Consider the following 27,262-nt stretch of genomic DNA (forward strand, 5'->3'; position numbering starts at 1 on the left):
CATTTGCACGTTGAAATGATTATGAACAGTAGTTACTCACTGCAACATTGTTTGTAATAACAAAAGAATGTAAATAACCTAAATTCCAACAATAAGAAAATGGTGGGTTTTCCCTTTAATATCTTGGAGATATTCATATTAGTACATATATGTTCTTTTTTTTTTAAAGGCTGCATGTTGCACCATTGTGAAAAATGGGGAGAAAAAGAACATTTATATATATTTACTTGTATATGCATAAAATAACTTTGGCAGAAATGACAAGAAATCGAGAGCTTTTAGTTGCCCCATAGGAGAGGACCTTGATGGACAAAGGAGGGCAGACGCATCCATCCTGGAACTCATGAATTTTAAACCATCTGCACTGATGTTAACTGGTAACATAATAAATCAATTTTAAAATAAGATCAATCCCAGACTGGGTGACCTCTAAGTGTAAAAGTGTACAAAGTTCTAAGCCCCTTAAATGCTGATGACCCAAGGGCACAGTCGTCTTCCTCAGTAAAAGATCTAAAGATTGTACGCTAGAAAGTCACAGTCTCTGGATTACCTCTTACTTTGGACTTGAACACAACTGCTAGGGAAGTGAAAGTCTCTGGGTTAATGCCTCAGCCGCTCTCTAATATTTTCCTCTCTGATGAGCCCAAGCAGCATGAGGAGCCTCACAGCCATCGTTGTCCCCAGGAGTCCTCTGAGTCTCTGAACAAGTCCTTCCTTCCTAACGTTTCAGCGATACTCTTAGAACCGCCTGGGATCCTTATACCACATTGGTCTAGAGATCCTGTACCCCAAGAGTGAGTTGCCCTTTCATTTACAGACAGTGAACCAAATGTGTTAAGCAGTTCACTAACATAAAAAAAAAATCACAAGGTAAATCACTGAGCTAGGTGGGAAAACACAAGTGGACTTTGGCTTGTTGAGACTCTAGTCCTTAGTGGCACTGAGAGACCCATTTTGGTTGGAAAAGGGAAATCAGACCCATTGAAGAGATTTCAACTTCTTAGGTGTCCCCATCTCCATTTTTCTGTAAAACAATTGTTTTCCATCGTGTTTTAAAACAGAATAAACAATCACCAGATATTTCTCCACATATTAAGTAATGGGCCAATATTGTGTGGTGTTTACTAAGGTTCTAGAAAGGAGAATTTTGAAGAGATGCATCATCTCCAATTTATCATTAAAACCAAGACAATGCTGTTGAGCAATCCCATTCCTAGATTCTACTCAAATGAAATCGGAGATTATGTTCACACAAAAATCTGTACACAAGTATTTCTTGTAACTTCACTCATCATCACCCAAGTGTCCTTCAACGGGTGAATGGAGGAACAGTGGTACATCCATGAAAGAGAAGACAACTCAGCAATAAAAAGGAACAAACTACTGACACACAGCAACTTGAATGAGTCTCAAAGGCATTATGCTAAGTGTTAAGGCCAGATTCAAAAGGCTGCGTGTCGTACAACTGCATTTATGTCACATATGTGACCTTCTGCGAAAGGCCAACTATAGGGATTAAAACCACATCAGTGCTTGCCTGAGGCTGGGGCGGGTGTGGGGGAAGAGGCTGAGTACAGAGGACACGAGGGAATTTGGGGGAGTGCCAGAACTGTTTCATATCTTGATTGTGATGGCGGCTAAGGTCTCGGAAAAACTTGCAGTGAAAAGAGCAATCTATTGTATGTGATATACGTCAGTTAAGAAGCTCCCAAAGATAATCAAGAAAGAAACACAGTTATCCTACCTTGTTGACAACAGGGTCATATTCTTAAAGTGATTAATATTTAAGTAAAAATCAAGCAGTTCATTAGCAATGAAACTGTAACAAAATACTGAGATACTAATTTGTGTGGCTTATACACACTTACTGCCAAAACAGTAGAAATAATATAATCATTCAGTCAACATATATTTTTGGCATGCGTACCATGCATCAGATACCGTTCCAGGCACCAGGGACAGGGCAGTGAACAAAAGAGGTAAAGCCCTTGTTCTCAGTGGGCTTACATTTCAGTACTGCATTCTGATGGTGTACTAATATGGTAAAACAAAGCAGGTTTCTTCTAGGTCAGTATAGTACAAGTATAGGTCTAAATACTCAGTAAAATGGGCTGACAAAAATCACAGCTACTGTCCGATGGAGCCATCTCTGAAATTTCTAGTTCTGAAATTTTCTTGAGAGTCTGGAAAAGAAACCTGAGCCCCTGAATAAAAGTTTGGATGAAAGGGGCAAAATGAGATTGCCAATACTAGTCAGAAAAGTAAAAATTAATAAGAGTAAGTAAATATGAGGTCTTTAGCGCAGGAATATTAAAATCGAACCTTGGTGTGCTGTGTGGTTTCACGGGTTAGATACTACATATTAGCAAAATTATGAGTTAATACAGATGACTAGATTTCAGATTTCAATAACATTAAAACTCACAGAAACTTTATAGTGTTGATATTCGTTTGGCACTATTGGCCTAAGTGAATGCAAAGACTCCAGACTATAAACCCAAGAGTTTAGGAGAGCTCTGACCGCAGAGGCGTCTGGGAGATGGTCTGATTACAGGCCAAAGTAATGACCGTGCAATACAGGCAGATGGCCAAAGAAAATGCTCTGAGTAGCCAGCCCAACACTTACATAACGAACCACCACCACCAAATTGAATAGCAGTCAGAGGGAACTCAAGTATGAGACCGACGGTGCACCATCCAAATCCAAGGCACAGGCAAACTCCAGGAACAGAAGAGCGAGCGGTGAGCCCTGCAGCAAACTAGGCCACGCCAAGGGCTGCTGAAAGCAGGAGCTCACAGAAGAGCTCAGGGCAGTCACGTGCTGCCCAGCACAGGTGCAGCCTCCCTGCTTCAGACTGGCCCGGCAGCTCCCAGGGCCACCGTTCCATCCCACAGCAGAGGCTGGGAATGTGGAGCATTAGTCCTGGGAAATGCATACGGAGCAGTGAAGGGGAGACAGAGAATATTACTTCTCATCTGATACTCCCTCCTATTACTTGAATGTTCTCAGCAAGTTAAAAGAAAACTTTTTTAACGTACAAAACAAATATAAACTCTTTTGAAATATCCAAAACAAATGGACACTATTATATCTTTTTTTAATTTTAAAAAAGTTTTTTTCCTGATTATTATTGAAGAGGGGAATTTCGGTCCATCTGCCCCTTACTTTTCCACTGATGGGACTTGTGCTCCTTTCCCAAAGATTATGATTTGCATTTTAGAGTAATGGTCCTAAACGATCTCTTCTGATGAAACAAAGGAAGGGCCGGTTTTTGGTTGACGACATGACTAGTGTGTGACAGTAAAACTGTAAGCCTAAGTAAGAGTATCATCATGGTGGGACAGGGTAGTGAGGATTAATGGAACCCAGTCGTCATTAGAAAGCATGAGTGCCAATGTCATACAGCACAAGAACCTGCCAACAGCTGGGAGGACAGCTGGTGTAACCCTTCCAGTTCCTCAGGGGCAAGCTCTTTCTGGGCATCAGAAATCCAAGGTCAGAATAGATTAATTAGGTACAGGTTCCCATCAAGAGTTAAAGGCTACGTACAATCTCATACTACCCTTCCCAGGATGAGTTTAAACACCAGGGAGAACAGTGAAGGACAGACTCCATCAGCTTCTGCTGGGTCTACTGGCCCAAGAACCCCAGGTGAGCAGGTTTCAAGGAGGAAACTGGCAGAAGCCTAACCAAGGATGCTCAGTCCATGGGTAACCTTGGTACTCATGGATGGTGGGTCTATGATCTGTATGGAGTTAGAAGGCTACCTTTTTTTGACTTAAATCCTCCAATAAATAAAAGCAAAATGCTTGAAGCCTGGTTGTACGCACTGTTATATCAGAAAGTTAACAGAGCCTGTAAGCTTTGGCATAAAACAAACTAAAATGGGATGATATGAAAAAGCTTCAACCTTGTTGGCTCTGGCTAGTCACTACATCCTACAACTAGTAGTTAGTTTCAGTTAGTTCCACATGTGTGCAGATGCCTCAGCAGCCACTTTGGGATTTGAGGAAGAGTCAGGGAGGGCAGGGTGGGGGGCTCACTTCAAATGAAAAAGTTCTGCTTTTATCTGCTTATAAAATGAACTATTTTAATGGATATTATATTTATTAAAATTAATGTATCAGAATGCTAATTGATAAGACTTCATTTAATAAAAGAGTCTCACTGCTTCGAATTGCAGCAGGGAGGAGTGGAATCGTTATTCTAAACAATGTTGTTCACTTTCTTGAGCTGTTTATGAGGAAACATTCACTGTAGTTTGTGAGATGAAGGGTAAGATATAGTTTCCGTCACCTTTAGAAAGGCTCCATTTCTCTGAGCCTGAATCTTCTCCTGCCTGCAAGTGAGAGAGTAAACTGTCTCTTCAAAACAGACAATAAAAGACAAAGGAAATCCTTGTAAAAAATTTTTACTGAAATATAGTTAATTTACAATATCGTGTTAGTTTCAGGTGTACAGCAAAGTGATTCAGTTACACACATATATGTTCTTTTTCTACATTCTCTTCCATTATAGGTTATTACAAGATATTGAGTATGGTTCCCTGTGCTACACAATAGGTCCTTGTTGGTTATCTATTTTACATATAGTAGTGTGTATATTTTAATCCCAAACTCCTAATCTATCCCTCCACTCCTCCCCTGTGGTAACCGTAAGTTTGTTTTCTATGTCTATGAGTCTATTTCTGTTTTGTAAATAAGTTCCTTTGTATCATGTTTAGATTCCACACATAAGCAATATCATATGATATTTGTCTTTGTCTGGCTTACTTCACTTAGTATGATAATCTTTAGGTCCATCCGTGTTGCTGCAAATGGCATTACTTCATTCTTTTTTATGGCTGAGTAATATTCCATTGTGTGTGTGTATCTCACATCCTCTTTATCCATTCACCTGTTGATGGACACTTAGGTTGCTCCCACAACCTGGCAATTGTAAATAACGCTACAATGAACATGGCGTGCATGTGTCTTTCTGAATTATGTCTTTCTCTGGATATATGTCCAGGATTGGGATTGCAGGATCATACGGTAGCTCTGTTTTCAGTTTTTTAAGGAACCTCTATACTGTTCTCCATAGTGGCTATACCAGTTTACATTCCCACCAATAGTGTAGGATGGTTCCTTTTTCTCCACACTCCCTCCAGCATTTGTAGACTTTTTGATGATGGCCATTCTGACTGGTGTGAGGTGGTACCTCACTGTAGTTTTGATGTGCATTTCTCTAATAACTAGTGATGTTGAGCATCTTTTCATGTGCCTTTTGGCCACCTGGTCTTCTTTGGAGAAACGTCTTTTTAGATCTGCTGCCCTTTTTTTTTTTTTTTGCGGTACGCAGGCCTTTCACTGTTGTGGCCTGTCCCGTTGCGGAGCACAGGCTCCAGACGCGCAGGCTCAGCGGCCATGGCTCACGGGCCCAGCCACTCCGCTGCATGTGGGGTCTTCCCGGACCAGGGCACAAACCTGCGTCCCCTGCATCGGCAGGCAGACTTTCAACCACTGTGCCACCAGGGAAGCCCTCCTGTCCATTTTTTGATTGGGTTGTTTGTTTTTCTGATATTGAGCTGTATGAGCTGCTTGTATACTTTGGAGATTAATCCCTTGTCAGTTGCATCATTTGCAAATATTTTCTCCCATTCTGCAGGTTGTCTTTTTGTTTTTGGTTTCTTTTGCTGTGCAAAAGCTTTTAAGTTTGATTAGGTCCCATTTATTTATTTTTGTTTTTATTTCCATTACTCTAGGAGACGGATCCAAAAAGATACTGTTGCGATTTATGTCAAAGAGTGTTCTGCCTATGTTTTCCTCTAGGAGTTTTATAATAGCCGGTCTTACGTTTAGGTCTTTAATCCATTTTGAGTTTATTTTTGTATATGGTGTTAGAGAATGTTCTAATTTCATTCTCTTACGTGTAGCTTTCCAGTTTTCCCAACACCTCTTAATGAAGAGACTGTGCTTTCTCTATTGTATGTTCTTGCCTTCTTTGTCATAGATTAATTTTTTTAAATAAATTTATTTATTTTTGGCTGTGTTGGGTCGTCGTTGCTGCACGCAGGCTTTCTCTAGTTGCGGCGAGCGGGGGTTACTCTTTGTTATGGTGCACGGGCTTCTCATTGCAGTGGCTTCTCTTGTTGTGGAGCATGCGCTCTAGGCACGTGGGCTTCAGTAGTTGTGGCACGTGGGCTCAGTAGTTGTGGCTCATGGGCTCCAAAGCTCAGGCTCAGTAGTTGTGGCGCATGGGCTTGGCTGCTCTGTGGCATGTGGGATCTTCCTGGACAAGGGCTCAAACCCGTCTCCCCTGCATTGGCAGGTGGATTCTTAACCACTGTGCCACCAGGGAAGCCCTGTCGTAGATTAATTGACCATAGGTGCGTGGGTTTATTTCTGGGCTTCCTATCCTGTTCCATTGATCTATCTTTCTATTTTTGTGCCAGTACCATACTGTTTTGATTACTGTAGCTTTGTAGCATAGTCAAAGGCAGGGAGCCTGATTCCTCTAGCTCTTGTTTTTCTTTCTCAAGATTGCTTTGGCTATTCAGGGTCTTTTGCGTTTCCATACAAACTTTAAAATTTTTTGTTCTATTTCTGTGAAAAACGCCATTGGTAGTTTGATAGGAATTGCACTGAATCTGTAGATTGCCTTAGGTAGTATGGTCATTTTGATAATATTGATTCTTCCAATCCAAGAACATGGTATATCTTCCCCCCTGTTCCTTTTATCTTCAATTTCTTTCTTCAGCATCTTATAGTTTTCGGAGTACAGGTCTTTTGCTTCCTTAGGTAGTTTTTTTCCTAGGTATTTTATTGTTTTTGATGGAATGGTAAATGGGATTGTTTCTTTAATTTCTCTTTCTGAACTTTCACTGTTAATGTATAGAAATACAACAGATTTCTGTGTGTTAATTTTGCATCCTGCAACTTTACTGAATTCATTGATGAGCTCAAGTAGTTTTCTGGTAGTGTCTTTATGATTTTCTGTGTATAGTATCATGTCATCTGCAAACAGTGACAGTTTTACTTCTTCTTTTCCAATTTGGATTCCTTTCATTTCTTTTCCTTCTGATTGCTGTGGCTAGGAATTCCAAAACTATCTTGAATAAAAGTGGAGAGAGTGGACATCCTTGTCTTGTTCCTGATCTTAGAGGAAATGTTTTCAGCTTTTCACCAGTATGATGTTAGCTGTGCTTTACCATATACGGCCTTTATTATGTTGAGGTAGGTTCCTTCTATGCCTGCTTTCTGTGGAGTTTTTGAATTTTATCAAAAGCTTTTTCTGCATCTATTGAGATGATCATATGGTTTTTATTCTTCAATTTGCTAATGTGGTGTATCACAGTGATTGATTTGTGGATACTGAAGAATCCTTGCATCCCTGGGATAAATCCCAATTGATCATGGTATCTGATCCTTTTAATGTATTGTTGGATTCGGTTTGCTAGTATTTTGTTGAGGATTTTGCGTCTATGTTCATCAGTGATACTGGCCTGTAATTTTCTTTTTTGTGTGGTATCTTTATCTGGTTTTGGTATCAGGGTGATGGTGGACTTACAGAATGTTTGGAAGTGTTCCTTCCTCTGCAATTTTTTGGAATAGTTTCAGAAGGATAAGTGTTAACTCTTCTCTACGTGTTTGCTAGAATTCTCCTGTGAAGCCATCTGGTCCTGGACTTTTGTTTTGGGGAGTTTTTAAATCACAGATTCAATTTCAGTACTTGTAATTGGTCTGTTCATATTTTCTATTTCTTCCTGGTTCAGTCTTGGGAAACTGTACCTTTCTAAGAAATGAATAAAGCAATCTTTTAAAGAGATTAATGTGCCCAGAAAGTCCTATGTGCAAGTAGAGGACAATACTTGAAATTGATAGGCATTCTTCACTTCACAAAAGTATTTTACAAAAATTATACCTTTACTTGCTTGTGCTTATATGGAAAAGTATCTGAAAAGAGGCAGGACCCCAAGGCCAGAGAGCAACAGTGTACAGCTAGCTGGGTCTACCGCCCCACGCAGGGATTCAGACAGGCCTGAAGCAAGTCACTGCATGAACTGACCTCTCCCTAAACCCTCCATCCAAACAGGCCAAAGTTTATTTCTGAGCTTTGGAACGTTGTGCTTTTCTTGTTGGCATAATACCATCCGTTGTTGATTTGCTAATAATGTTCTTCTGCAACAGTCCGGGCTTCAATGTGCTCACTGGGAAGGGAAGCAGGTCAGCCCATCTGGCCGACGGCTAACGAGTAAGTCGGTTCTCCCAACAGAAGTTGAAGCCTAGAACCCTAACTGGGGGAGGGGGTGGTGTCACAGATTTGTCTGGTAAATGAAGTGCATTTACAGATAACAACTGCCGATTAAAATCTCTGAATGAAATGAAAACATATTGAGAGCTAGGGGGTTAAAAATCCCCAAAGTGGAGCTGAGATGAAAAAGGAAAGCAAATAGATAACTGGCTTCAACTTACAACTTTTCTGGAACCTGCCTGTACTAAGAGGGCAGCTGACAAGCCAAGAGGCCTGCAGAGCACACGGGGGCAGAGGTGCAGGGAGAGTGGTGGGAGTGAGAGGGGGCCAAGGATGGAAGTCAGGGAGGACATCAGAGAGTCTGGTTGGCTGAGCCCAGAGGATGGTGGGGAGGGAGAGGGCGCAGGTTTTAGAATCGCAGGACCAGGGAGGGGGAGGTAAGCAGGACAGTAGCAATTAAGCTCCTGGCAGGTTGAGAGCGGGGACCCTCTCTAAGGAGGGTCACCTAGACTGGACACCTATAGAAGAGAGCAGCTGGGCTCTGCCAACTCAGGCTGGGGCAGCAGTGGGGAGGGGGTCAGAGAGGGGGAATGACAGGAGAAGACGGGTGCTGCTCACTCTCCAGCCTGCGAGCAGCACAGCTAGGAGTTCAGCACTGGGGGACAGTCACTGCAGGAGTGGCTGGTGTCAAAGACTGCAGGTTTCGGCCCACGGAGAGGGCACTGCTGGCTGCACGGGCTGAACCCAGGACCACACAAGGCCAGGAGGTCTGGACTGTGGTCTCGGCATCAAGAAGAAGGTGGGGGAAAACCCAACCACCCTGCAAGAGTCAGAGCAGCCGGCAGGGGGAGGGGAGTGTCAAGGGTGTCCCTAACATGTTGAGACTTGTCCCGAGTCTAGACATGGACACGCCCACAGGGGCCAGGCAGGCGTCACTAATGCTCAGGCCAGGACAGAATCTGCTGCAACAAACACCAAACGGAGAACTAACGAACACTCTGACTGCATCCCACGGTTCAAACGGCATTGGACAACTCTGAAAATACTTCTCATGCATTATATAAGGGTTGGACAAACCTTTTCAGGAGTATTAGATAATTAGTGAGAAAAAACACCCACTGAAGGTTCAGATGACTGCGTTCCTTAATGGGTTCATACCTCCCACAAAGTTATTTTGAGATCCCTCCTAGCTCAAAGTTCTACCCTCAGAATTTGCACCAGCATCCAACTATAACTGACCGTTCACAAATCAAAAATCCAGCAGAACAAAGTAGAACAGTTAGGCTTCTTTTTTTCATACCATTCTAGCTTTGCAATTTTTCTTCATAATAATGAACTGGCATATAAAGGATTTTTCCTCTTTAAATTTTTCTTTTTTTAAACAAGAAATTACATGAAAGCCAAACAAGACAAAACGCAAACCTAGAAGTTCTTGTGGTAACAGTGATCAGCCCACCGTGCATAAATCCTTTATCACTGTAACCTGGCTATGCTGGACAGTAAATCTCCCATTTATATTTTTCACAACCGTAATATATAACAGTGTCATTTTCATGAGTACACGTGCCAGGGTTTCAGAAGGTAAAACATTCTGAATTTATAAAAACAAATGAACTATATTTACATTGCAAAAAGATTTACTGTAGGTCTCTTTTAGCCAATAAGCTCTAGTACATTGAAAATATAATGCAATTTAGAATGCATTTGAGTCAAACTTTTGGTTCAAGAATACATCTACTGCACCCAGCAAAGAAGTACATAACAAAGCCCAAGCCACACCCAGCTTGCAGTGCCCAAAATGCTGTCATCTGTATGCTCTCCCGGGTCCCTGGCCTCCGTTCTCCAAGTTCACCACGGGGAGACATCCAGCAATCTGTACAGCATCTGATAAGCCCTTACTGTTTGTAAGGTGCACCATTTGTAAGGTGCATGAACGACATGATTAACAACAAGGCAGACAGAGCATTCTAGGTGCAAACTGAGATTGTGGAAAAGCGTAAGGATACCACCACCTACCGTTTGACCCCTACTTCGGGTCAAACCTATAGTAAATGTCTTGAAACTTTCTCTCATTTAATTCTCACAACAAAGCCTCTGAGCAGGTATCAGCCCCATCCTCCGGATGAGAATTAAGACCTGGAGAAGGCACACAGAGTTCCAGGCTTGGGAATAAAAAGACGTGATTTCAAACATTCACTCTTACATCAATGCCCTTGACATGTCGCTGAATTCTCTGAGCCTCAGTCTTCCCACACATAAAATGGGAGAGAAATGCCATCTCTTCAGTATTTGTGAGCATTAAAGCAGTCTGTGTGTTGGAAAGGGCTGTACTGGTACCATGTTATCATAAATAAGTGTTCTCTTCCTCAAAATTTCCAGGAATTTTCTCTGGAAATACACAAGTAGGGAATTTTTTTCACATTCCTGATTGCTCTGTATCATATATGGGGCTTTGGAAACACAAATTAACTTTCTGGATTCAATGAGTCGTCTCAGGGAGAAGGTTGCATTGCTCAAGCTCTGAGGAAGGTCTCCTGTCTCTGAGCTGTGCAAATTGTGACAAAGACTCTGGGGAATCAAATTCTGGACAATTTTCTATTTCTGAGTTAGAAGATAACCATATATACAGGAAGTCTGAAGTCCCTGTTCCCACATTTATTTGAACCATTCTCTTATGAATGACCATCCTAGGGACTTCCCTGGTGGTGCAGTGGTTAAGGATCTGCCTGCCAACGCAGTGGACACGGGTTCGAGCCCTGGTCCAGGAAGATCGCACATGCCACGGAGCAACTAAGCCCATGCACCACAACTGCTGAGCCTGTGCTCTAGAGCCCATAAGCCACAACTACTGAGCCTGTGTGCCACAACTACTGAGCCCGTGTGCCACAACTACTGAAGCCTGCACGCCTAAAGCCCATGCCCCGCAACAAGAGAAGCCACTGCAATGAGACGCCCGTGCACTGCCACGAAGAGTAGCCACCACTCACCGCAACTAGGGAAAGCCCACGTGCAGCAATGAAGACCCAACACAGCCAAAAATAAATAAATAAATTTATTTTTAAAAAGAAGAATGACCGCCCTAAAGCAAATACAAATAATGGGGGGGGCGTCATGTGTAGCTGTGGGGATACATCAAAATAAGAATCTTACCAGCATCTGTCTAGAATTTATGTCTAGAATATTATTTATAATTACAAAGCAAAATCTGACTATACTTATAAGACAATAGTTTTCCTTTTCTGATCAATGCATTCATAAAACTATCAGTCTCATGAATTTTGCTTAAAGTCTATGTTTTAAGGCTTCAACTATCGTTTAATAAAGTTTCTGAGCACTTACCAAGTGGCAGGTACTGAAAGGCCTAGGAATACAAATATAAACAAATTATTTTAGTTAGGCCGACTCAGAGAACAAATTAATTACAACAGAAGTTAATCAGTGTGATGACTACGGTATATATAGAGTATGCTAGTAACCCATTATAGGTCACTACTAAATTATAGAAAACAATCCCGTGTTAGTCTTTCTTTTCTCTGACCACTGGAATTTCCTGGCATTCTTTTTCATCACAACCTCACTTTCTGGTTAAAGTTACTCTTCTCATAAGGACTTCTCTAAAATTTAAATATTAAACTTGGGAATTACTATAAGCCTCTAGTGAGAGTTTTTATAACAGAAATTAGAACACACACTTCTAAGCAAGTCACATGTCAAAGAAAAAGATCATAATGGAAATTAGAAGAAATTTACGTTGACAATCATAAAAATACTATGAATCAAATCTTGAGGGACAGGGCAGTGGAGCTTCTTTTGGGGTCTTCCCACATCCCCACAGCACCATCTTTTGAAACAGCGCCTTCTGCCAGCATCTAGGCAGTGATTTGACTTCTTCCAATCTCTCCCTCTCTCCTGGTCCCCTACTCCTTTCCTGCAGGACCTGGGTGGGGTTTCAAGGGCGTCTGCTTTACAATAATTCGCCAACCTATTAAAAACAAAAACTTACGGGATGCAACTAAAGTTGTACTTAGAGAAAAGTGTCTGCATTTTAAAAAGATGGTTACAATTTAGTAAGCTAAACAGCCAATTTATGAAGTTAAAAAACGAAAACAGGGACTTCCCTGGTGGTCCAGTTGTTAGGACTCTGCGTTTCCACTGCAAGGGACATGCGTTCGATCCCTGGTCAGGGAACTAAGACTCTGCATGCTGCCAGGCTTGGCCAAAACAAACAAACAAAAAAACAAACAAAAAACACAGGAGAAGAGCAGAGTAAACCTAAGGCAAAGAAAATAAATATTCTGGGAAGAGAATATAGCAAAGTCACTTAAAAAAAAAAAAATCATTGTCAAGTGGGGGAGGGGCATGAAGAAATGGAAGGGAACGCAGCCAGTGCTTTCCCCATCCACTTAGGCACTGGGGAGCCTCTTGGGCTCCCGGGCCTAAGCCTCTGCCCTGGGAGTCTCCCTCCTGTCGGGCAGAACCTGAGCCCCGCACCTGCACCCCTACCCGGGGCCCCACCCCTACACGCGGAGACCCCCTCTGAGACCACCTCCAACATGCGGGGCCTAAACCCCACCCACACACACCCACCAGGGCCCCACCTCCAAACTCTGGAAGCCCACACTCCAGAGGCCTTGCTTCCCACAGGCTGCCTCTCCCCTTCCGCGCAGGCCCTAAGCAGAGGCCCCGTCCCACGCTCGAACGTCACCCCCCACCCCCACCTAGGCCCCGTCCCACCTTGAACCCTGCCCCTGCCTAAGCTCCACACCACCCCCACGCCCGGCTCCTAAACTTTGCCCCCATAGCCAAGGCTTTTTTTTTTTCTTTCTTTCTTTTCTTTTTTCCTCATTTAGATCAGGGTTCTGTTTTACCTTGTTGATTCACTGTTGTAGATTCTTTTATATTTTTATTCTTTCTAATAAATCTTTTATTTTTCTAATTTTATTTTATTCTTTATACTTTGTTATATATATATCTCTTATATATATCTCTCCTTTTGGCTTGTTCCCCCCGCCCACCTTTTCTTCTTTTCTCTGCTGTGGTTTTATTTTACCTTCTTGCAGTTGTTTCAATTATAGCTTAATTTTTCCTAATATACTTTTTATCTTTCTAATTTTATTTTGTTTTTTATTCTTTGATATCGTACTGCTCCTTTTTTTCTTTCTTTCTTCCTTTTTTTTTAACCACTCCAAAAAGCTTGCAGGATCTTGGCTCCCAGACCGGAGGTCAGGCCTGAGCTCCTGTGGTGGGAGCTCTGAGTCCAAACCACTGGACTAACAGAGAACCTCAGACCCCAAAGAATATCAATTGGAGTGAGGCCTCCTGGAAGTCCTCATCTCAGCACCAAGACCCAGCTCTATCTAACTGCCTGCAAACTCCAGTGCTGGACATCTCAGGCCAAACAACCAGTAAGACAAGAATACAGCACCAGCCATCAAAAAAAAAAGAAATGACAAATGTATGTTACTGACGAAGGAGCAAGGTAAAAACCTTCAAGACCAAATAAATGAAGACAAAATAGGCAACCTACCTGAAAAAGAAAGAAAATGATAGTAAAGATGATCCAAAATCTTGGAAACAGAATGGAGAAAATACAAAAAACATTTAACAAGGATCTAGAAGAAAGAAAGCGCAAACAAACAGTGATGAACAATGCAACTACTGAAATTAAAAATACTCTAGAAGGAATCAATAACAGAATAACTGAGGCAGAAGAACGGATAAGTGAGCTGGAAGGTAAAATGGCGGAAATAACTGCCAGGAAGCAGAATAAAGAAAAAAGAATGAAAAGACTTGAGGAGAGTCTCAGAGACCTCTGGACAACATTAAATGCAAAAACATTCGAATTACAGGGGTCCCAGAAAAAGAAGAGAAAAAAAAGGGTCTGAGAAAATATTTGAAGAGATTATAGTCGAAAACTTCCCTAACATGGGAAAGGAAATAGTCAATCAAGTCCAGGAAGCACAGAGAGTACCATACAGGATAAACCCAAAGAGAAACACACCAAGACACAAATTAATCAAACTATCAAAAATTAAATACAAAGAAAAATATTAAAAGCAGCAAGGGAAAAGCAACAAATAACATACAAGGGAATCCCCATAAGGTTAACAGCTTATTTTTCATCATAAACTCTACAACCAAGACAGGAGTGGCAGGACATATTTAAAGTGATGAAAGGGGAAAACCTACAACCAAGATTACTCTACCCAGCAAGGATCTCATTCAGATTCAATAGAGAAATTAAAACCTTTATAGATAAGCAAAACTTAAGAGAATTCAGCACCACCAAACCAGCTTTACAACAAATGCTAAAGGAACTTCTCTAGGCAGGAAACACAAGAGAAGGAAAAGACCTACAAAATCAAACCCAAAACAATTAAAAAAATGGTAATAGGAACATACATATCAAGAATTACCTTAAATGTAAATGGATTAAATGCTCCAACCAAAAGACATAGACTGGCTGAATGGATACAAAAACAAGACCTGTACATATGCTGTCTACAAGAGACCCACTTCAGACCTAGCGACACGTACAGACGGAAAGTGAGGGGATGGAAAAAGATATTCCATGCAAATGGAAATCAAAAGAAAGCTGGAGTAGCAATTCTCATATCAGACAAAATAGACTTTAAAATAAAGACTATTACAAAAGACAAAGAAGGACGCTACATTATGATCAAGGGATCAATCCAAGAAGAAGATATAACAATTGTAAAGACTTACGCACCCAACATAGGAGCACCTCAATACATAAGGCAAATGCTAACAGCCATAAAAGGGGAAATCGACAGTAACACAATCATAGTAGGGGACTTTAACACCCCACTTTCAACAATGGACAGATCTTCCAAAATGAAAATAATGAAGGAAACACAAGCTTTAAATGATACATTAAACAAGATGGACTTAATTGATATTTATAGGACATTCCATCCAAAAACAACAGAATACACTATCTTTTCAAGTGCTCATGGAACATTCTCCAGGATAGATCATATCTTGGGTCACAAATCAAGCCTTGGTAAATTTAAGAAAATTGAAATCGTATCAAGTATCTTTTCCAACCAAAATGATGAGACTAGATATCAATTACAGGAAAAAGTCTGTAAAAAATACGAACACATGGAGGCTAAACAATACGCTACTAAATAACCAAGAGATCACTGAAGAAATCAAAGAGGAAATCAAAAAATACCTCGAAACAAATGACAATGAAAACACGACAACCCAAAACCTGTGGGATGCAGCAAAAGCAGTTCTAAGAGGGAAGTCTATAGCAATATAATCCTACTTCAAGAAATGAGAAAAATCTCAAATAAACAACCTAATCTTACACCTAAAGCAATTAGAGAAAGAAGAATAAAAAAACCCCCAAAGTTAGCAGAAGGAAAGGAATCATAAAGATCAGATCAGAAATAAATGAAAAAGAAATGAAGGAAACAATAACAAAGATCAATAAAACTAAAAGCTGGTTCGTTGAGAAGATAAACAAAATTGATAAACCACTAGCCAGACCCACCAAGAAAAAGGGAGAAGACTCAAATCAACAGACTTAGAAATGAAAAAGGAGAAGTTACAACTGACATTGCAGAAACACAAAGAATCATGAAAGATTACTACATGCAACTATATACCAATAAAATGGACAACCTGGAAGAAATGGACAAATTCTTAGAAAAGCAGAACCTTCCAAGACTGAACCAGGAAGAAACAGAAAATATAAACAGACCAATCACAAGCGATGAAATTGAAACTGTGATGAAAATTCTTCCAACAAACAAAAGCTCAGGACCAGATGGCTTCACAGGCGAATTCTATCAAACATTTAGAGAAGAGCTAACACCTATCCTTCTCAAACTCTTCCAAAATATAGCAGAGGGAGAAACACTCCCAAACTTATTCTATGAGGGACCATCACCCTGATACCAAAACTAGACAAAGATGTCACAAAAAAAGAAAACTACAGGCCAATATCACTGATGAACATAGATGCAAAAATCCTCAACAAAACACTAGCAAACAGAATCCAAGAGCACATTAAAAGGATCATACACCATAATCAAGTGGGGTTTATCCTAGGAATGCAAGGATTCTTCAATATATGCAAATCAATGTGATACACCATATTAACAAGTTGAAGCATAAAAACCATAGGATAATCTCAATAGATGCAGAAAGGCTTTTGACAAAATTCAACACCCATTTATGATAAAAGCTCTCCAGAAAGTAGGCATAGAGGGAACCTATCTCAACATAATAAAGGCCATATATGACAAACCCACAGCCAACATCATTCTCAGTGGTGAAAAACTGAAACCACTCCCTCTAAGATCAGGAACAAGACAAGGTTGTCCACTCTCACCACTATTATTCAACATAGGTTTGGAAGTTTTAGCCACAGCAATCAGAGAAGAATAAGAAATAAAAGGAATCCAAATCAGAAAAGAAGAAGTAAAACTGTCACTGTTTGCAGATGACATGATACTATACATACAGAATCCTAAAGATGCTACCAGAAAACTACTAGAGCTAATCAATGAAGCTGGTAGATTAGCATGATACAAAATCAATGCACAGAAATCTCCTGCATTCCTATATACTGATGAAAAATCTGAAAGAGAAATTAAGGAAACACTCCCATTTACCACTGCAACAAAAAAGAATAAAATACCTAGGAATAAACCTACCTAAGGAGACAGAAGACCTGTATGCAGAAAACTATTGATGAACTAAGACACTGATGAAAGAAATTAAAGATGATACAAACAGATGGAGAAATATACTATGTTCTTGGATTGGAAGAATCAATACTGTGAAAATGACTATACTATATATATGAAAATGACTATATATTGCTACCTAAAGCAATCTACAGATTCAATGCTATCCCTATCAAACTATCAATGGCATCTTTCACAGAACTAGAAGAAAAAATTTCACAATTTGTATGAAAACACAAAAGACCCCGAAGAGCCAAAACAATCTTGAGAAAGAAAAACGGAGCTGGAGGAATCAGGCTCCTGTACTTCAGACTACACTACAAAGCTACAGTAATCAAGACAGTATGGTACTGGCACAAAACCAGAAATATAGATCAATGGAACAGGATACAAAGCCCAGAGATAAACCCACACACAGATGGTCACCTTATCTTTGATAAAGGAGGCAAGTGTATACAATGCAGAAAAGACAGCCTCTTCAATAAGTGGTGCTGGGAAAACTGGACAGCTACATGTAAAAGAATGAAATTAGAACACTTCCTAACACCATACACAAAATAAACTCAAAATGGATTAAAGACCTAAATGTAAAGCCAGACACTATCAAACTCTTAGAGGAAAACATATGCAGAACACTCTATGACATAAATCACTGCAAGATCCTTTTTGACCCACCTACTAGAGAAATGGAAATTAAAACAAATATAAACAAATGGGACCTAATGAAACTTAAAAGCTTTTGCATAGCAAAGGAAACCATAAAAAAGATGAAAAGACAACCCTCAGAATGGGAGAAAATATTTGCAAATGAAGCAACTGACAAAGGATTAAGCTCCAAAATATACAAGCAGCTCATGCAGCTCAATATCTAAAAAACAAAAAACCTAATCCAAAAATGGGCAGAAGATCTAAATAGACATTTCTCCAAAGAAGAAATACAGATTGCCAACAAACACATGAAAGGATGCTCAACATCACTAATCATTAGAGAAATGCAAATCAAAACTACGATGAGGTATCACCTCACACCAGTTAGAATGGCGATCATCAAAAAATCTACAAACAGTAAATGCTGGAGAGGGTGTGGAGAAAAGGGAACCCTCTCGCACTGTTGGTGGGAATGTAAATTGATACATCCACTATGGAGAACAGTATGGAGGTTTCTTAAAAAACTAAAAATAGGGGCTCCCCTGGTGGCGCAGTGGTTGAGAGTCCGCCTGCCAATGCAGGGGACACGGCATCGTGTCCCGGTCCGGGAAGATCCCACATGCTGTGGAGTGGCTGGGCCCGTGAGCCATGACCGCTGAGCCTGCACGTCCGGAGCCTGTGCTCCGCAACGGGAAAGGCCACAACAGTGAGAGGCCCGCATACCACAAAAAAAATAAAAAACTAAAAATAGAACTACCATACAACCCAGCAATCCCACTAATGGGCATATACCCTGAGGAAAACCATAATTCAAAAAGAGTCATGTAGGACTTCCCTGGTGGCACAGTGGTTAAGAATCTGCCTGCTAATGTAGGGGACACGGGTTTGAGCCCTGGTCCAGGAAGATCCCACATGCTGCGGAGCAACTAGGCCCGTGCACCACAACTACTAAGCCTACTCTCTAGAGCCCGTGTGCCACAACAACTGAGCCCACGTGCCACAACTACTGAAGCCTGCGCGCCTAGAGCCCATGCTCCACAAAAAGAGAAGCCACCGCAATGAGAAGCCTGCGCACCACAACGAAGAGTAGCCTCCGCTCACTTTAACTAGAGAAAGCTCGCGTGCGGCAACGAAGACCCAATGCAGCCAAAAATAAATAAATAAACAAATTTATATAATAAAAAAAGAGTCATGTACCACAATGTTCATTGTAGCTCTATTTACAATAGCCAGGACATGGAAGCAACCTAAGTGTCCATCGACAGATGAATGGACAAAGATGTGGCACATATATACAATGGAATATTACTCAGCCATAAAAAGAAATGAAATTGAGTTATTTGTAGCGAGTTGGATAGACCTAGAGAGTGTCATACAGAGTAAAGTAAGTCAGAAAGAGAAAAACAAACACCGTATGCTAACACATATATATGGACTCTAAAAGAAAATGGTTCTGATGAACCTAGGGGCAGGACAGGAATAAAGACGCAGACGTTGACAGTGGACTTGAGGACATGGGGAGGGGGAAGGGTAAGCTGGGATGAAGTAAGAGCGTGGCATGGACTTACGTATACACTACCAAATGTAAAATAGATAGCTAGTGGGAAGCAGCCACATGGCACAGGGGGATCAGCTCGGTGCTTTGTGGCCACCTAGAGGGGTGGGATAGGGAGGGTGGGAGGGAGACGCAAGAGGGAGGAGATATGGGGATATATGTATATGTATGGCTGACTCACTTTGTTATACAGCAGAAACTAACACAACACTTTAAAGCAATTATACTCCAATAAAGATGTAAAAAAAAACCAAACATTAAAACAAATCACTGTCAAACGAGATGAACATGAGCTGCAGTGAAAGGTGGGGAGATGGAGTAAAAGAAGCCGTTCACTGGACTCACTGCCCCACAAATGTCTGCTAGCTCCTGTCCACTGTGCTCGCACTGTCTGTTCCTTCTGATGGAAACACACAGTGCCAGGTGGGGAGGGAGACCCCGGCCCCGCACACAGCTTTCAGAAGTAGGCTGGAGCCTCACTGCCTCAGTGAAGCTCCAGAAGGGCCCTCCCCCACCCCCAAACGACTACACATTCCTCTGAGCTCCCTCACACACCAGAGATGCACCCATTCCAGCACAAGTACGTTAGCACCTTTTGTTTTCTCTTTATCTACTTCTCTCCAGACCTGTAAGGAGATTCACAGACACTGGTTGAATACAACTGTTTTGATTCAGTAACAGTCTGAAAAGAATGAGCTGATGAAGATGTGGTATAAGGAAAGGTATCCAAGGTAAGGATATACCATTCAGCAAAAAGAACAAGTTTTGTGTATGTCTGCGTGCGTGTCTGCGCACACGTGCAACTATTACTCACAGGAAATGTCTGGAATAGTACATAAACTGTCAGTGGATACGTCCAGGGACAGAAAAAGGGGTCAGAAAGAGGAAGAACTTGACTTTTCACTTTCCAGCCTTCTGTAAAATGTTATGTTTATATTTTAAAAAATTATTCAACTGTGATTTTTTAAAAAAACACCACCACTTTGAATGAGCGTCTTTTTCTAGGAAAAACCCAAATGACAATTTTAAACCCAAGAATAACTTAGGCTCACTGGTGTCCACAGAATCAAAACCATTTTCAAATGCTTCCACAACAACTAAGATACTGAAAAGCACAGGAACAGACTTGGCTGCACACGTTCCGAGGAGTCGTCACAGCAGCTTTTTAACTGAAATATTACAATGCTATTCACAGCACTCCTAGGAAACTAATAACTACTATTCCTACGTAAAAAGCTCCTCCATTTTGCACAAAAATGGGCGCTCTTAGGGAGGAGGTGTAATAAGAGTGTTGGCTGGACACACTTTGCAATCTGATGACCTGCACTGGAATCCAGGCTGTCATTAGCTGGGTGATCTGAGGCAAATTCCTTAACTTGTCTAGGCCTCAGTTTCCTCGTTAGTAAAATGGGAGTGATGCTGCCAGGCTCACAAAACCCTACACCAGTGTTTCCCGAGTCCCTCAGGTGGAACATAAGACCGTCGTTACATGGACAAGTATGTTTCACTTGAATGACAAGCACTTAAAACCAGAGAGCACAGGTGGCAGCCACCTCGAGCAAACCAGGACAATTACAGGTGCTGTGTTCTGGCAGGCGCATGGATGAGTCCAGTTTATAGCAACCGAATCTTTACCAATGCTGTTGAGCTGTACTGAGAAAACTGGAAATTTGTATTTATTAGTCCCACCTGCCGCCAGCCAAGAGTGGAGAGGATGAGAAAGACAGGACCCCCCCTTGTACAACCATGGTGCAAACTGGGCTTGAGACACGCGCTGTCTGCAGGCACTGAGACCTCGGAGGGTCCTTCGCCCTGGAGCTCTGGGAGCAGCCCTGACGGTGCTGGTTGCCTCCTCTACCCATCCTTAACCACAGATGACGGAGTCCATCCAACACATGAGTCACAGCATGTGTTTCCAGGTGTATATTTTTGTCCAGTGATTATATTTATTCCTTTAATAACTTTTTTTGGCTTTAAAAAATATACAGTTGACCCCTGGACAACATGCGTTTAAACTGTGTGGGCTCACGGTGGATTTTTTTCAATAAATATACTGGAAAAAGTTTTTGAGATTTGTGACGATTTGAAAAAAACTCACAAGAAAAACCATATAGCCTAGAAACATGGAAAAAATTAAGAAAAAGTTAGGTATGTCACGAACGTGACATTGGTGTATAGGCTAGGCTACCACAAAGCAATCATACTGTCGCTTTTTTATTATCAGGGCATGAACTGTTACGCCTGTAAATAAATGTGAATTTATTTTTCACAGTATCTCTTGACTTTTGATGTCTAGTGTTAGTAATACATATAGCATCTACAGTGTTTTGTATAAGACAATATCGATGTAGGTACTGACAGACGAGTCACCTTGTAAAGAGACAAACTATGGTATTGATAAACACAGTACAATGCTCTGTAAATGTTATTTTTTCTTCCTTACAATTTTCTAAATAACATTTCCTTTCCTCTAGCTTACTTCATTGTAAGCATACAGTACATGATACATATAACACACAAAATATGTGTTAACAGTGTATGTTATTGGTAAGGCTTCTGGTCAGCAGTAGTCTATTGGTAGTCAAGTTTGGGGGGAGTCAAAAGTGAAACATAGATTTTCGACTGCACGTGGGGTTGGCACCTCTAACCCTTGCATTGTTTAAGAGTCAACTGTACACAGCAACCCTCTATTTAGGAGAAGTTACACAGGGTTTTCTTTCACAATGGCCATATGAGGTCTCCTTTTAAAATGCATTTAGTGTAAAATACATTAAGGGTAAAAGTGAAGACTGGGAAACACTGTCATAAGCCAACAGGTGCAGATTCTGTTCCTAATCCTGGCATGAAGAGATGTGCACCAGATGAGCAGAGCTAATACCTGCTTCTACCCTGCCACCCACAAGGAGTGGTCCTGGCTGCGTTAAGACTTCCAGCTGGGTCAAATGGATGATTCCATCTCTTCAACTTTTTCAAATGTACTTTTCATTACTGATACCATATTTTAAACCACAGAAAACGTTTCAGCATCTCAGCTGCTATAACATCCTTGAATGGAATCTGCGAACTTCTGAATGAAAATAATAAGTATTAAAGTTAAGTGTACATATCGCCTGTCACTGCCTCCCCCAATTCTTATTTTGATATTTTCCAAGCTACAAAAAAGTTATGAGAATACAAAGTAGAGGAAAAATTGGAACTCTCACACACCGCTAGTGGAGTGTGAAGTTGTGCTTTGGAAAACAGTTTGGTAGGTCTTCAAAAAACTAAACATAGAGTTACCATAACACCCAGCAAATCCACTCCTAGGTATATATCCAAGAGAAATGCAAACATATGTTCACACAAAAACTTGTACTAGAATGTTCATAGTAGCATTATTCATGATAGTCAAAAAGTGAAAACCACCCAAATGTCCATCAGCAGATGAATGGATACATAAAATGTGACATATCCATACAACAGATTACTATTCAGCCATTAAAACAAATGAGGAACTGATACATGCTCCAACATGCATGAACATTGAACACATTATGCTAAGTGAAAGAAGCCAATCACAAAAGGCCACACACTGTATGATCCCATATACATGAAATGTCCTAATTAGGCAAATCCACTGAGACAGAAAGTAGATCTGTGATTGCCAGGGGCCAAGAGGGAGAGGGAATGAGGAATGATTACTCATGGGTACAGGGTTTCTTTTGGGGGTGATAAAAATGTTCTAAAATTAGATGGTGGTGACGGTTGCACAACCCTGAATATATTACAACCACTGAATTGTACACCTGAAAAGGTGTATTTTTATGGTATTAGATCTCAATAAAGAATACAAAGTAGACCCATATAACTTTCAACTAGAGTCACCAGTTAATATTTTGGCACATTTGCTTTCTTTCTCCTCATATGTGCGCACACGATACGGCTGGACCATTTAAAATTTAGTTATTTTGACCCTTCACTCCTAAGCACTTCAGTATGTGGAGTATTCTCTCACATAACCAAAATATGAATATCATACTGGGGAAAATTAACACCAAAACAAAACTTGTATTTAACATATAGCCCATATTCAAATTTATCAAAAATTAGGTACTGTATTTGGTTTTCAAATCCCTTTCATCTCTTGAATCTAAAAAAATTCTTTTTAATGACACTAACATATTTGAAGAATCCAGGCCAATTACTGTACAGAATGTTTCTCAATATGAACATGCCTGTTTCCTTATGAACTGAGGGAAGTTAAGCACTTTTGGCAGGAAGGCTACATAGGTGAGTTGTATCCTTCTCAGTTTTTCATGCCAGAACCCTCTATTGTTATGCCAGAACATGTCAATCTCATTAGTGGTGACAGTGATGGAAAGGTGGTATTCATTGTTGGTCTTGGTTAGGATGGTGACTAGCAGATTCCTCCACTATAAAGGTAACTTTTCCCCTCTGTAATTAATAATCTGGAGATGACCGATTGAATCTGTAAATATTAGGTTTCCGCAAATATCTTGCACCGAAAGGCTTTAGCGGCCCTTTTGAGACCTCCCTGCATTCACGTGACCAACCACTACTCTCAATTTTATTCCACCGAGTGTGAGAGCTGGTTGTGATTTCAACCCCGGCTGCACATCAGAATCACTGGTGTCTCTGGGTGTGAGACCCCAGTTAGCGTATTTTTAAATTCCCCTGAGTGATGGATTCTGAAGTACAGCAAGGGTTGAGATTCCCCGACTTAGAGGTAGAGGAACCTTGCATCCTCATTTGGCAAATAAGGAAACTGACGCCCTAAGAGATTAAGTAGCCAGTGGCCCAAAACTTGTTAATGGCATAGTTAAGATTTTTTCTGACTTGCATTTTAATATGCTATTCCTTTTGTATGTTATTAAAACAACAAAACCAGAGAAATGAATAACTTTTGTATGGTGTTAAAGCTGAGCACGGCCTAAAGTGCGTATTTCTGCTTCCAAGTTTATTTCTGCCTTTCTGTCCTTAGACCTTTGCACTCAACTTAGAAGTGAGGAACGGGGCGTTTGGTCATCAAGCTCCTCCCCCCTCAGTGCTCTAGGCGACAGCTCAAGCCCGGGGGCCAAGGCCGAGCTGGATGTTCAAGGCGCCCGACGGTTAGCGCTGCAGCCCTCGGGCCAGCCTCTCGGCCTTGCATGCCTCCCCAACCCCGGCGGCGACTCCGGCGGGGGCCGCTCTCAGAGCAGCCAGCCGCGCAAGCGAGACGCACCTGGCAGGGATGCACCTGGCTGGTCCGCACCTGACCGGGACTTACCTGGAGGTGCGCCTTGCCCCCCCCAAGAAAACCCAGAAGTATGCGGGACCTGGGAGACAACAGAACCTGCAGGCACACCCACCCCTACTTACCCCGGCGTGATAAACCTTGTTCGCTCTTTTAACCTTAATGTCCAGGACGGTCCCCATCTCGAATACTCCGTTTCGGGAACCACTTCCTGCCGCGCGTGACCCAAGGGAAGGGAGGGCACCCCACCCCTCCGTCCGGGGTCCCGCCCTTTTCTTCTCTCCACCAGCAGTTGCGACACGTGACACCGCGCCTGACGCCTGTTCGACTCCCCCGCCTTCCTCCTTCCGGTGCAGGGGCGGGCCTTAGCTCTTGCCGAAGACTGTCAGTCTTCGCCCCGCCGGCCAGGAAGGGCGGGACAGGATTAACCCCACCTCTTCCGTAAAGATAGTCGTTAACACCGGAAATACCCTTCGTCTCGCCCGTTTACTAGAGAAAGGGGGAAACTCGGCTCTCCCGGCGTGCCCCGCGGCAGGGGGCGGTGCCAGGGACTCGTTGCGGGCGCAGCCAGTACCTAGAGGCTGAGGCTCCCGTCAGGCTGTGCGGGGTAAAGAGGCGTTGCGCTGTTGAGTTGGCTTTAAGGCGGTGATAAGTGGGGGCTGCCTTCGCTTCCAGTCCCTTCCTCTTGTTGTCTCTCGTCCTCTCTCGCTTTCTTTCGGGGGCTCTGAAGGCGGAGGCCTTGTGTCCGTCCTCGGCTAGGCAGTTCTCCCTGCCCGTTCCGAGGCCCCGCGCTCGCTGCCTGCAAAACGTGGATTGGCGGGCGGCTCGGCCGTCCCGCCCCCGCCGCCGAGCCGGGGGCCAAGGTCTCGGGGAGCGCGGGTGACCTCGCCCAGCCTCGCAGGGCCGCGGGGGCTTGTGGGTACTCCCTCGGCGCGCGCCCTGGAACGGGGTGCGCAGAATGTGGGGAGGCGCGGCTCGCAGGCCTTGGGTCCTGACAGTGCATGGAAATGAAAACCTAAAAGCAGAAACGGTCCTGCCTAATCTTTTTTTTCCCAGGAAGAGCTGACTACACACAAGGAGTACGTTGCTTTGTGGGAGGATTGCCTCCAGACAGGGCAGCGGTACGGTGCTAGGCAACATACTACGTTGGTTGAAATAAAATCCCTTGTCAATGTTTTAAACAAGAACTTTTCTAATAAGCAGAGAGGTAAATCTTCATTGTTTTGGTAGCTGACTTAATACAGTGCTTTTTGTTTATTTAAAATTCTTTGATTCTGCTATTTGTTTTTTTAAGTGCGTTACTTTTAGAATTACATGAGAATTTTTCCGTAAAACGGTATCCTGAATTAGTATCACGAGTGCCTCTCTCTTGGGAATGTAAGGTACTTTACAGGACAACAGTGATGGTGCTATAGCTACAATTGCTTTTGAAGGTTGATACATTGGTGTTTCCCAATATTCAGTTTTCAGCTCCTCCGTGCCCTCGGGGCTTCGTCTCGGTCTTAGATACCTTCCTGACAACTCAAACTCAGCAATTCTAAAACAATTCATTACGGACTTAATAATCACTGTCTAGTCTATTTGCAGTTCAAGACGTGGATCCGTTTCCACCAGACTCACCCATCATTTCCAAATGGTAAAATGTCAGTCTCAGTAGACAAAGCTGGGAAACAGGAAAAGAAACACCTTAAAAGGATCCACATTCCAGACTTGTTTGCTTCAGCAAACCTGCTTTAAACTTATTTTGTAACAGAACATTTCTTGTTCGTTGAGGACAAGTGTGCTATATTTCACTCATCTATGTAGGTTGTACACAATTTTTCTGGAATGCTGGTGCACTGCAGAGAGCTTTAGTTCCGGCAGTTATCAGTGTAAACAGTTTGTTGGACCCTCTCCGTGTGATGGCTTCCAAACATAAGAACAGTCCATTTTTTCTCCGATCGCTGTTCTTTTGAATCTTTTCTATCCCTTAACCACACCTTAGGTGATACTGTTCTGGTCAATTCAGTTACTAAAATCAGACCCTGTTAGTGTGTTGATCTCGTGGCTTGAGTGGGATCCTAGATTCTTAGAGTGCTAAGGTACAAGTCATGGTTCTGGTTCTCAGACACTTCCTCAACATCCTCTTGAAGGCCTGGCTTCTTCTGTGTTGAGGCAAGTTTCTCTTAACTGGCCACTGCTAGAGTTCTATCTTAGTTGATCCCTGCTTCTCTGGATAACAGGCTCTTGTTTGAAACTCCTTTCATGGGGTACATATGGGAAGACCTGATGGGCCTTGTCCTCTCCATACGTTTTCATGGAAGATCTACCTTCAGCTCGATCTTTTCCATCACCCCACTGACCGCACCGAGCAGTATACCAAGTCTTGTGGGTGAGGGTCCAGCAAGAAAGCTGGAGACGATTTATCTTCCACAGAGTCCACCCGACTCTTGAGAAACACGCGCCCTTGCCACACAAAAGGGCCAGACTGGAGGCTGCCCGTGGCCTCTGCTCTCCACTCTGCCATCTCTCTTCCATCCTCTTCCTCCCTCCTGAAACACAGAGAGAAGTAAATCAGCAAGAATGCTGACTAGACAGGTTTGCAGGTAGGAAATGGAACACCAGCCTCTCCTTCCAGTAGGCCCTACTGATAGCGGAGAGATTATCGTACAGCCTCCCCACTACATCACTTCCCACCAGAAACGCTCCCCAAGGCCAACTACCTCCTTTCATTCCTTCGCCTGCCTTCCGATATAGACTGAGAAGGAGAGGATTGAGAAAGTATTCCGTGGAAGCAGGGCTAGATCTGCAGCTTTTATTAATCCGTGCGGAAAGTGTCTGTCTCCGATTGTGGCATCTTTTGTTAGAAGATGGGGTACTATGTTGTTTTC

General features: G+C 42.2%; 1 protein-coding gene and 1 long non-coding RNA gene across 8 annotated transcripts in view; one reads left to right on the plus strand and one right to left on the minus strand.

Moving 5' to 3' along the window:
* VPS26C (VPS26 endosomal protein sorting factor C) overlaps positions 1–25,235 on the minus strand; it is a 62,927-nt gene extending 37,692 nt beyond the window's left edge. Inside the window, exon 1 of one of the 3 annotated variants that reach the window (XM_067739480.1) lies at positions 24,967–25,235. Coding sequence is in view for 2 of the 3 variants with exons in the window: in XM_067739478.1 (XP_067595579.1) it covers positions 24,518–24,574 (57 nt within the window). In the remaining variant the exon portion in view is untranslated. Of the gene's footprint in view, positions 1–24,517; positions 24,915–24,966 lie in introns of those variants that run through there. The other 2 variants (XM_067739478.1, XM_067739479.1) reach the window with 2 other exon arrangements.
* The window catches only part of LOC137225449 (uncharacterized), a 34,011-nt gene continuing 31,612 nt past the window's right edge, over positions 24,864–27,262 (plus strand). For all 5 annotated transcript variants that reach the window (XR_010943852.1, XR_010943850.1, XR_010943848.1 and 2 more), the window contains exon 1: positions 24,864–24,999. This is a non-coding gene — a long non-coding RNA (uncharacterized lncRNA). The remainder of the gene's footprint in view (positions 25,000–27,262) is intronic.

The sequence above is a fragment of the Pseudorca crassidens genome, chromosome 5 (genome assembly GCF_039906515.1).
Source record: "Pseudorca crassidens isolate mPseCra1 chromosome 5, mPseCra1.hap1, whole genome shotgun sequence".
In the NCBI taxonomy this organism is placed as follows: Eukaryota; Metazoa; Chordata; class Mammalia; order Artiodactyla; family Delphinidae; genus Pseudorca; species Pseudorca crassidens.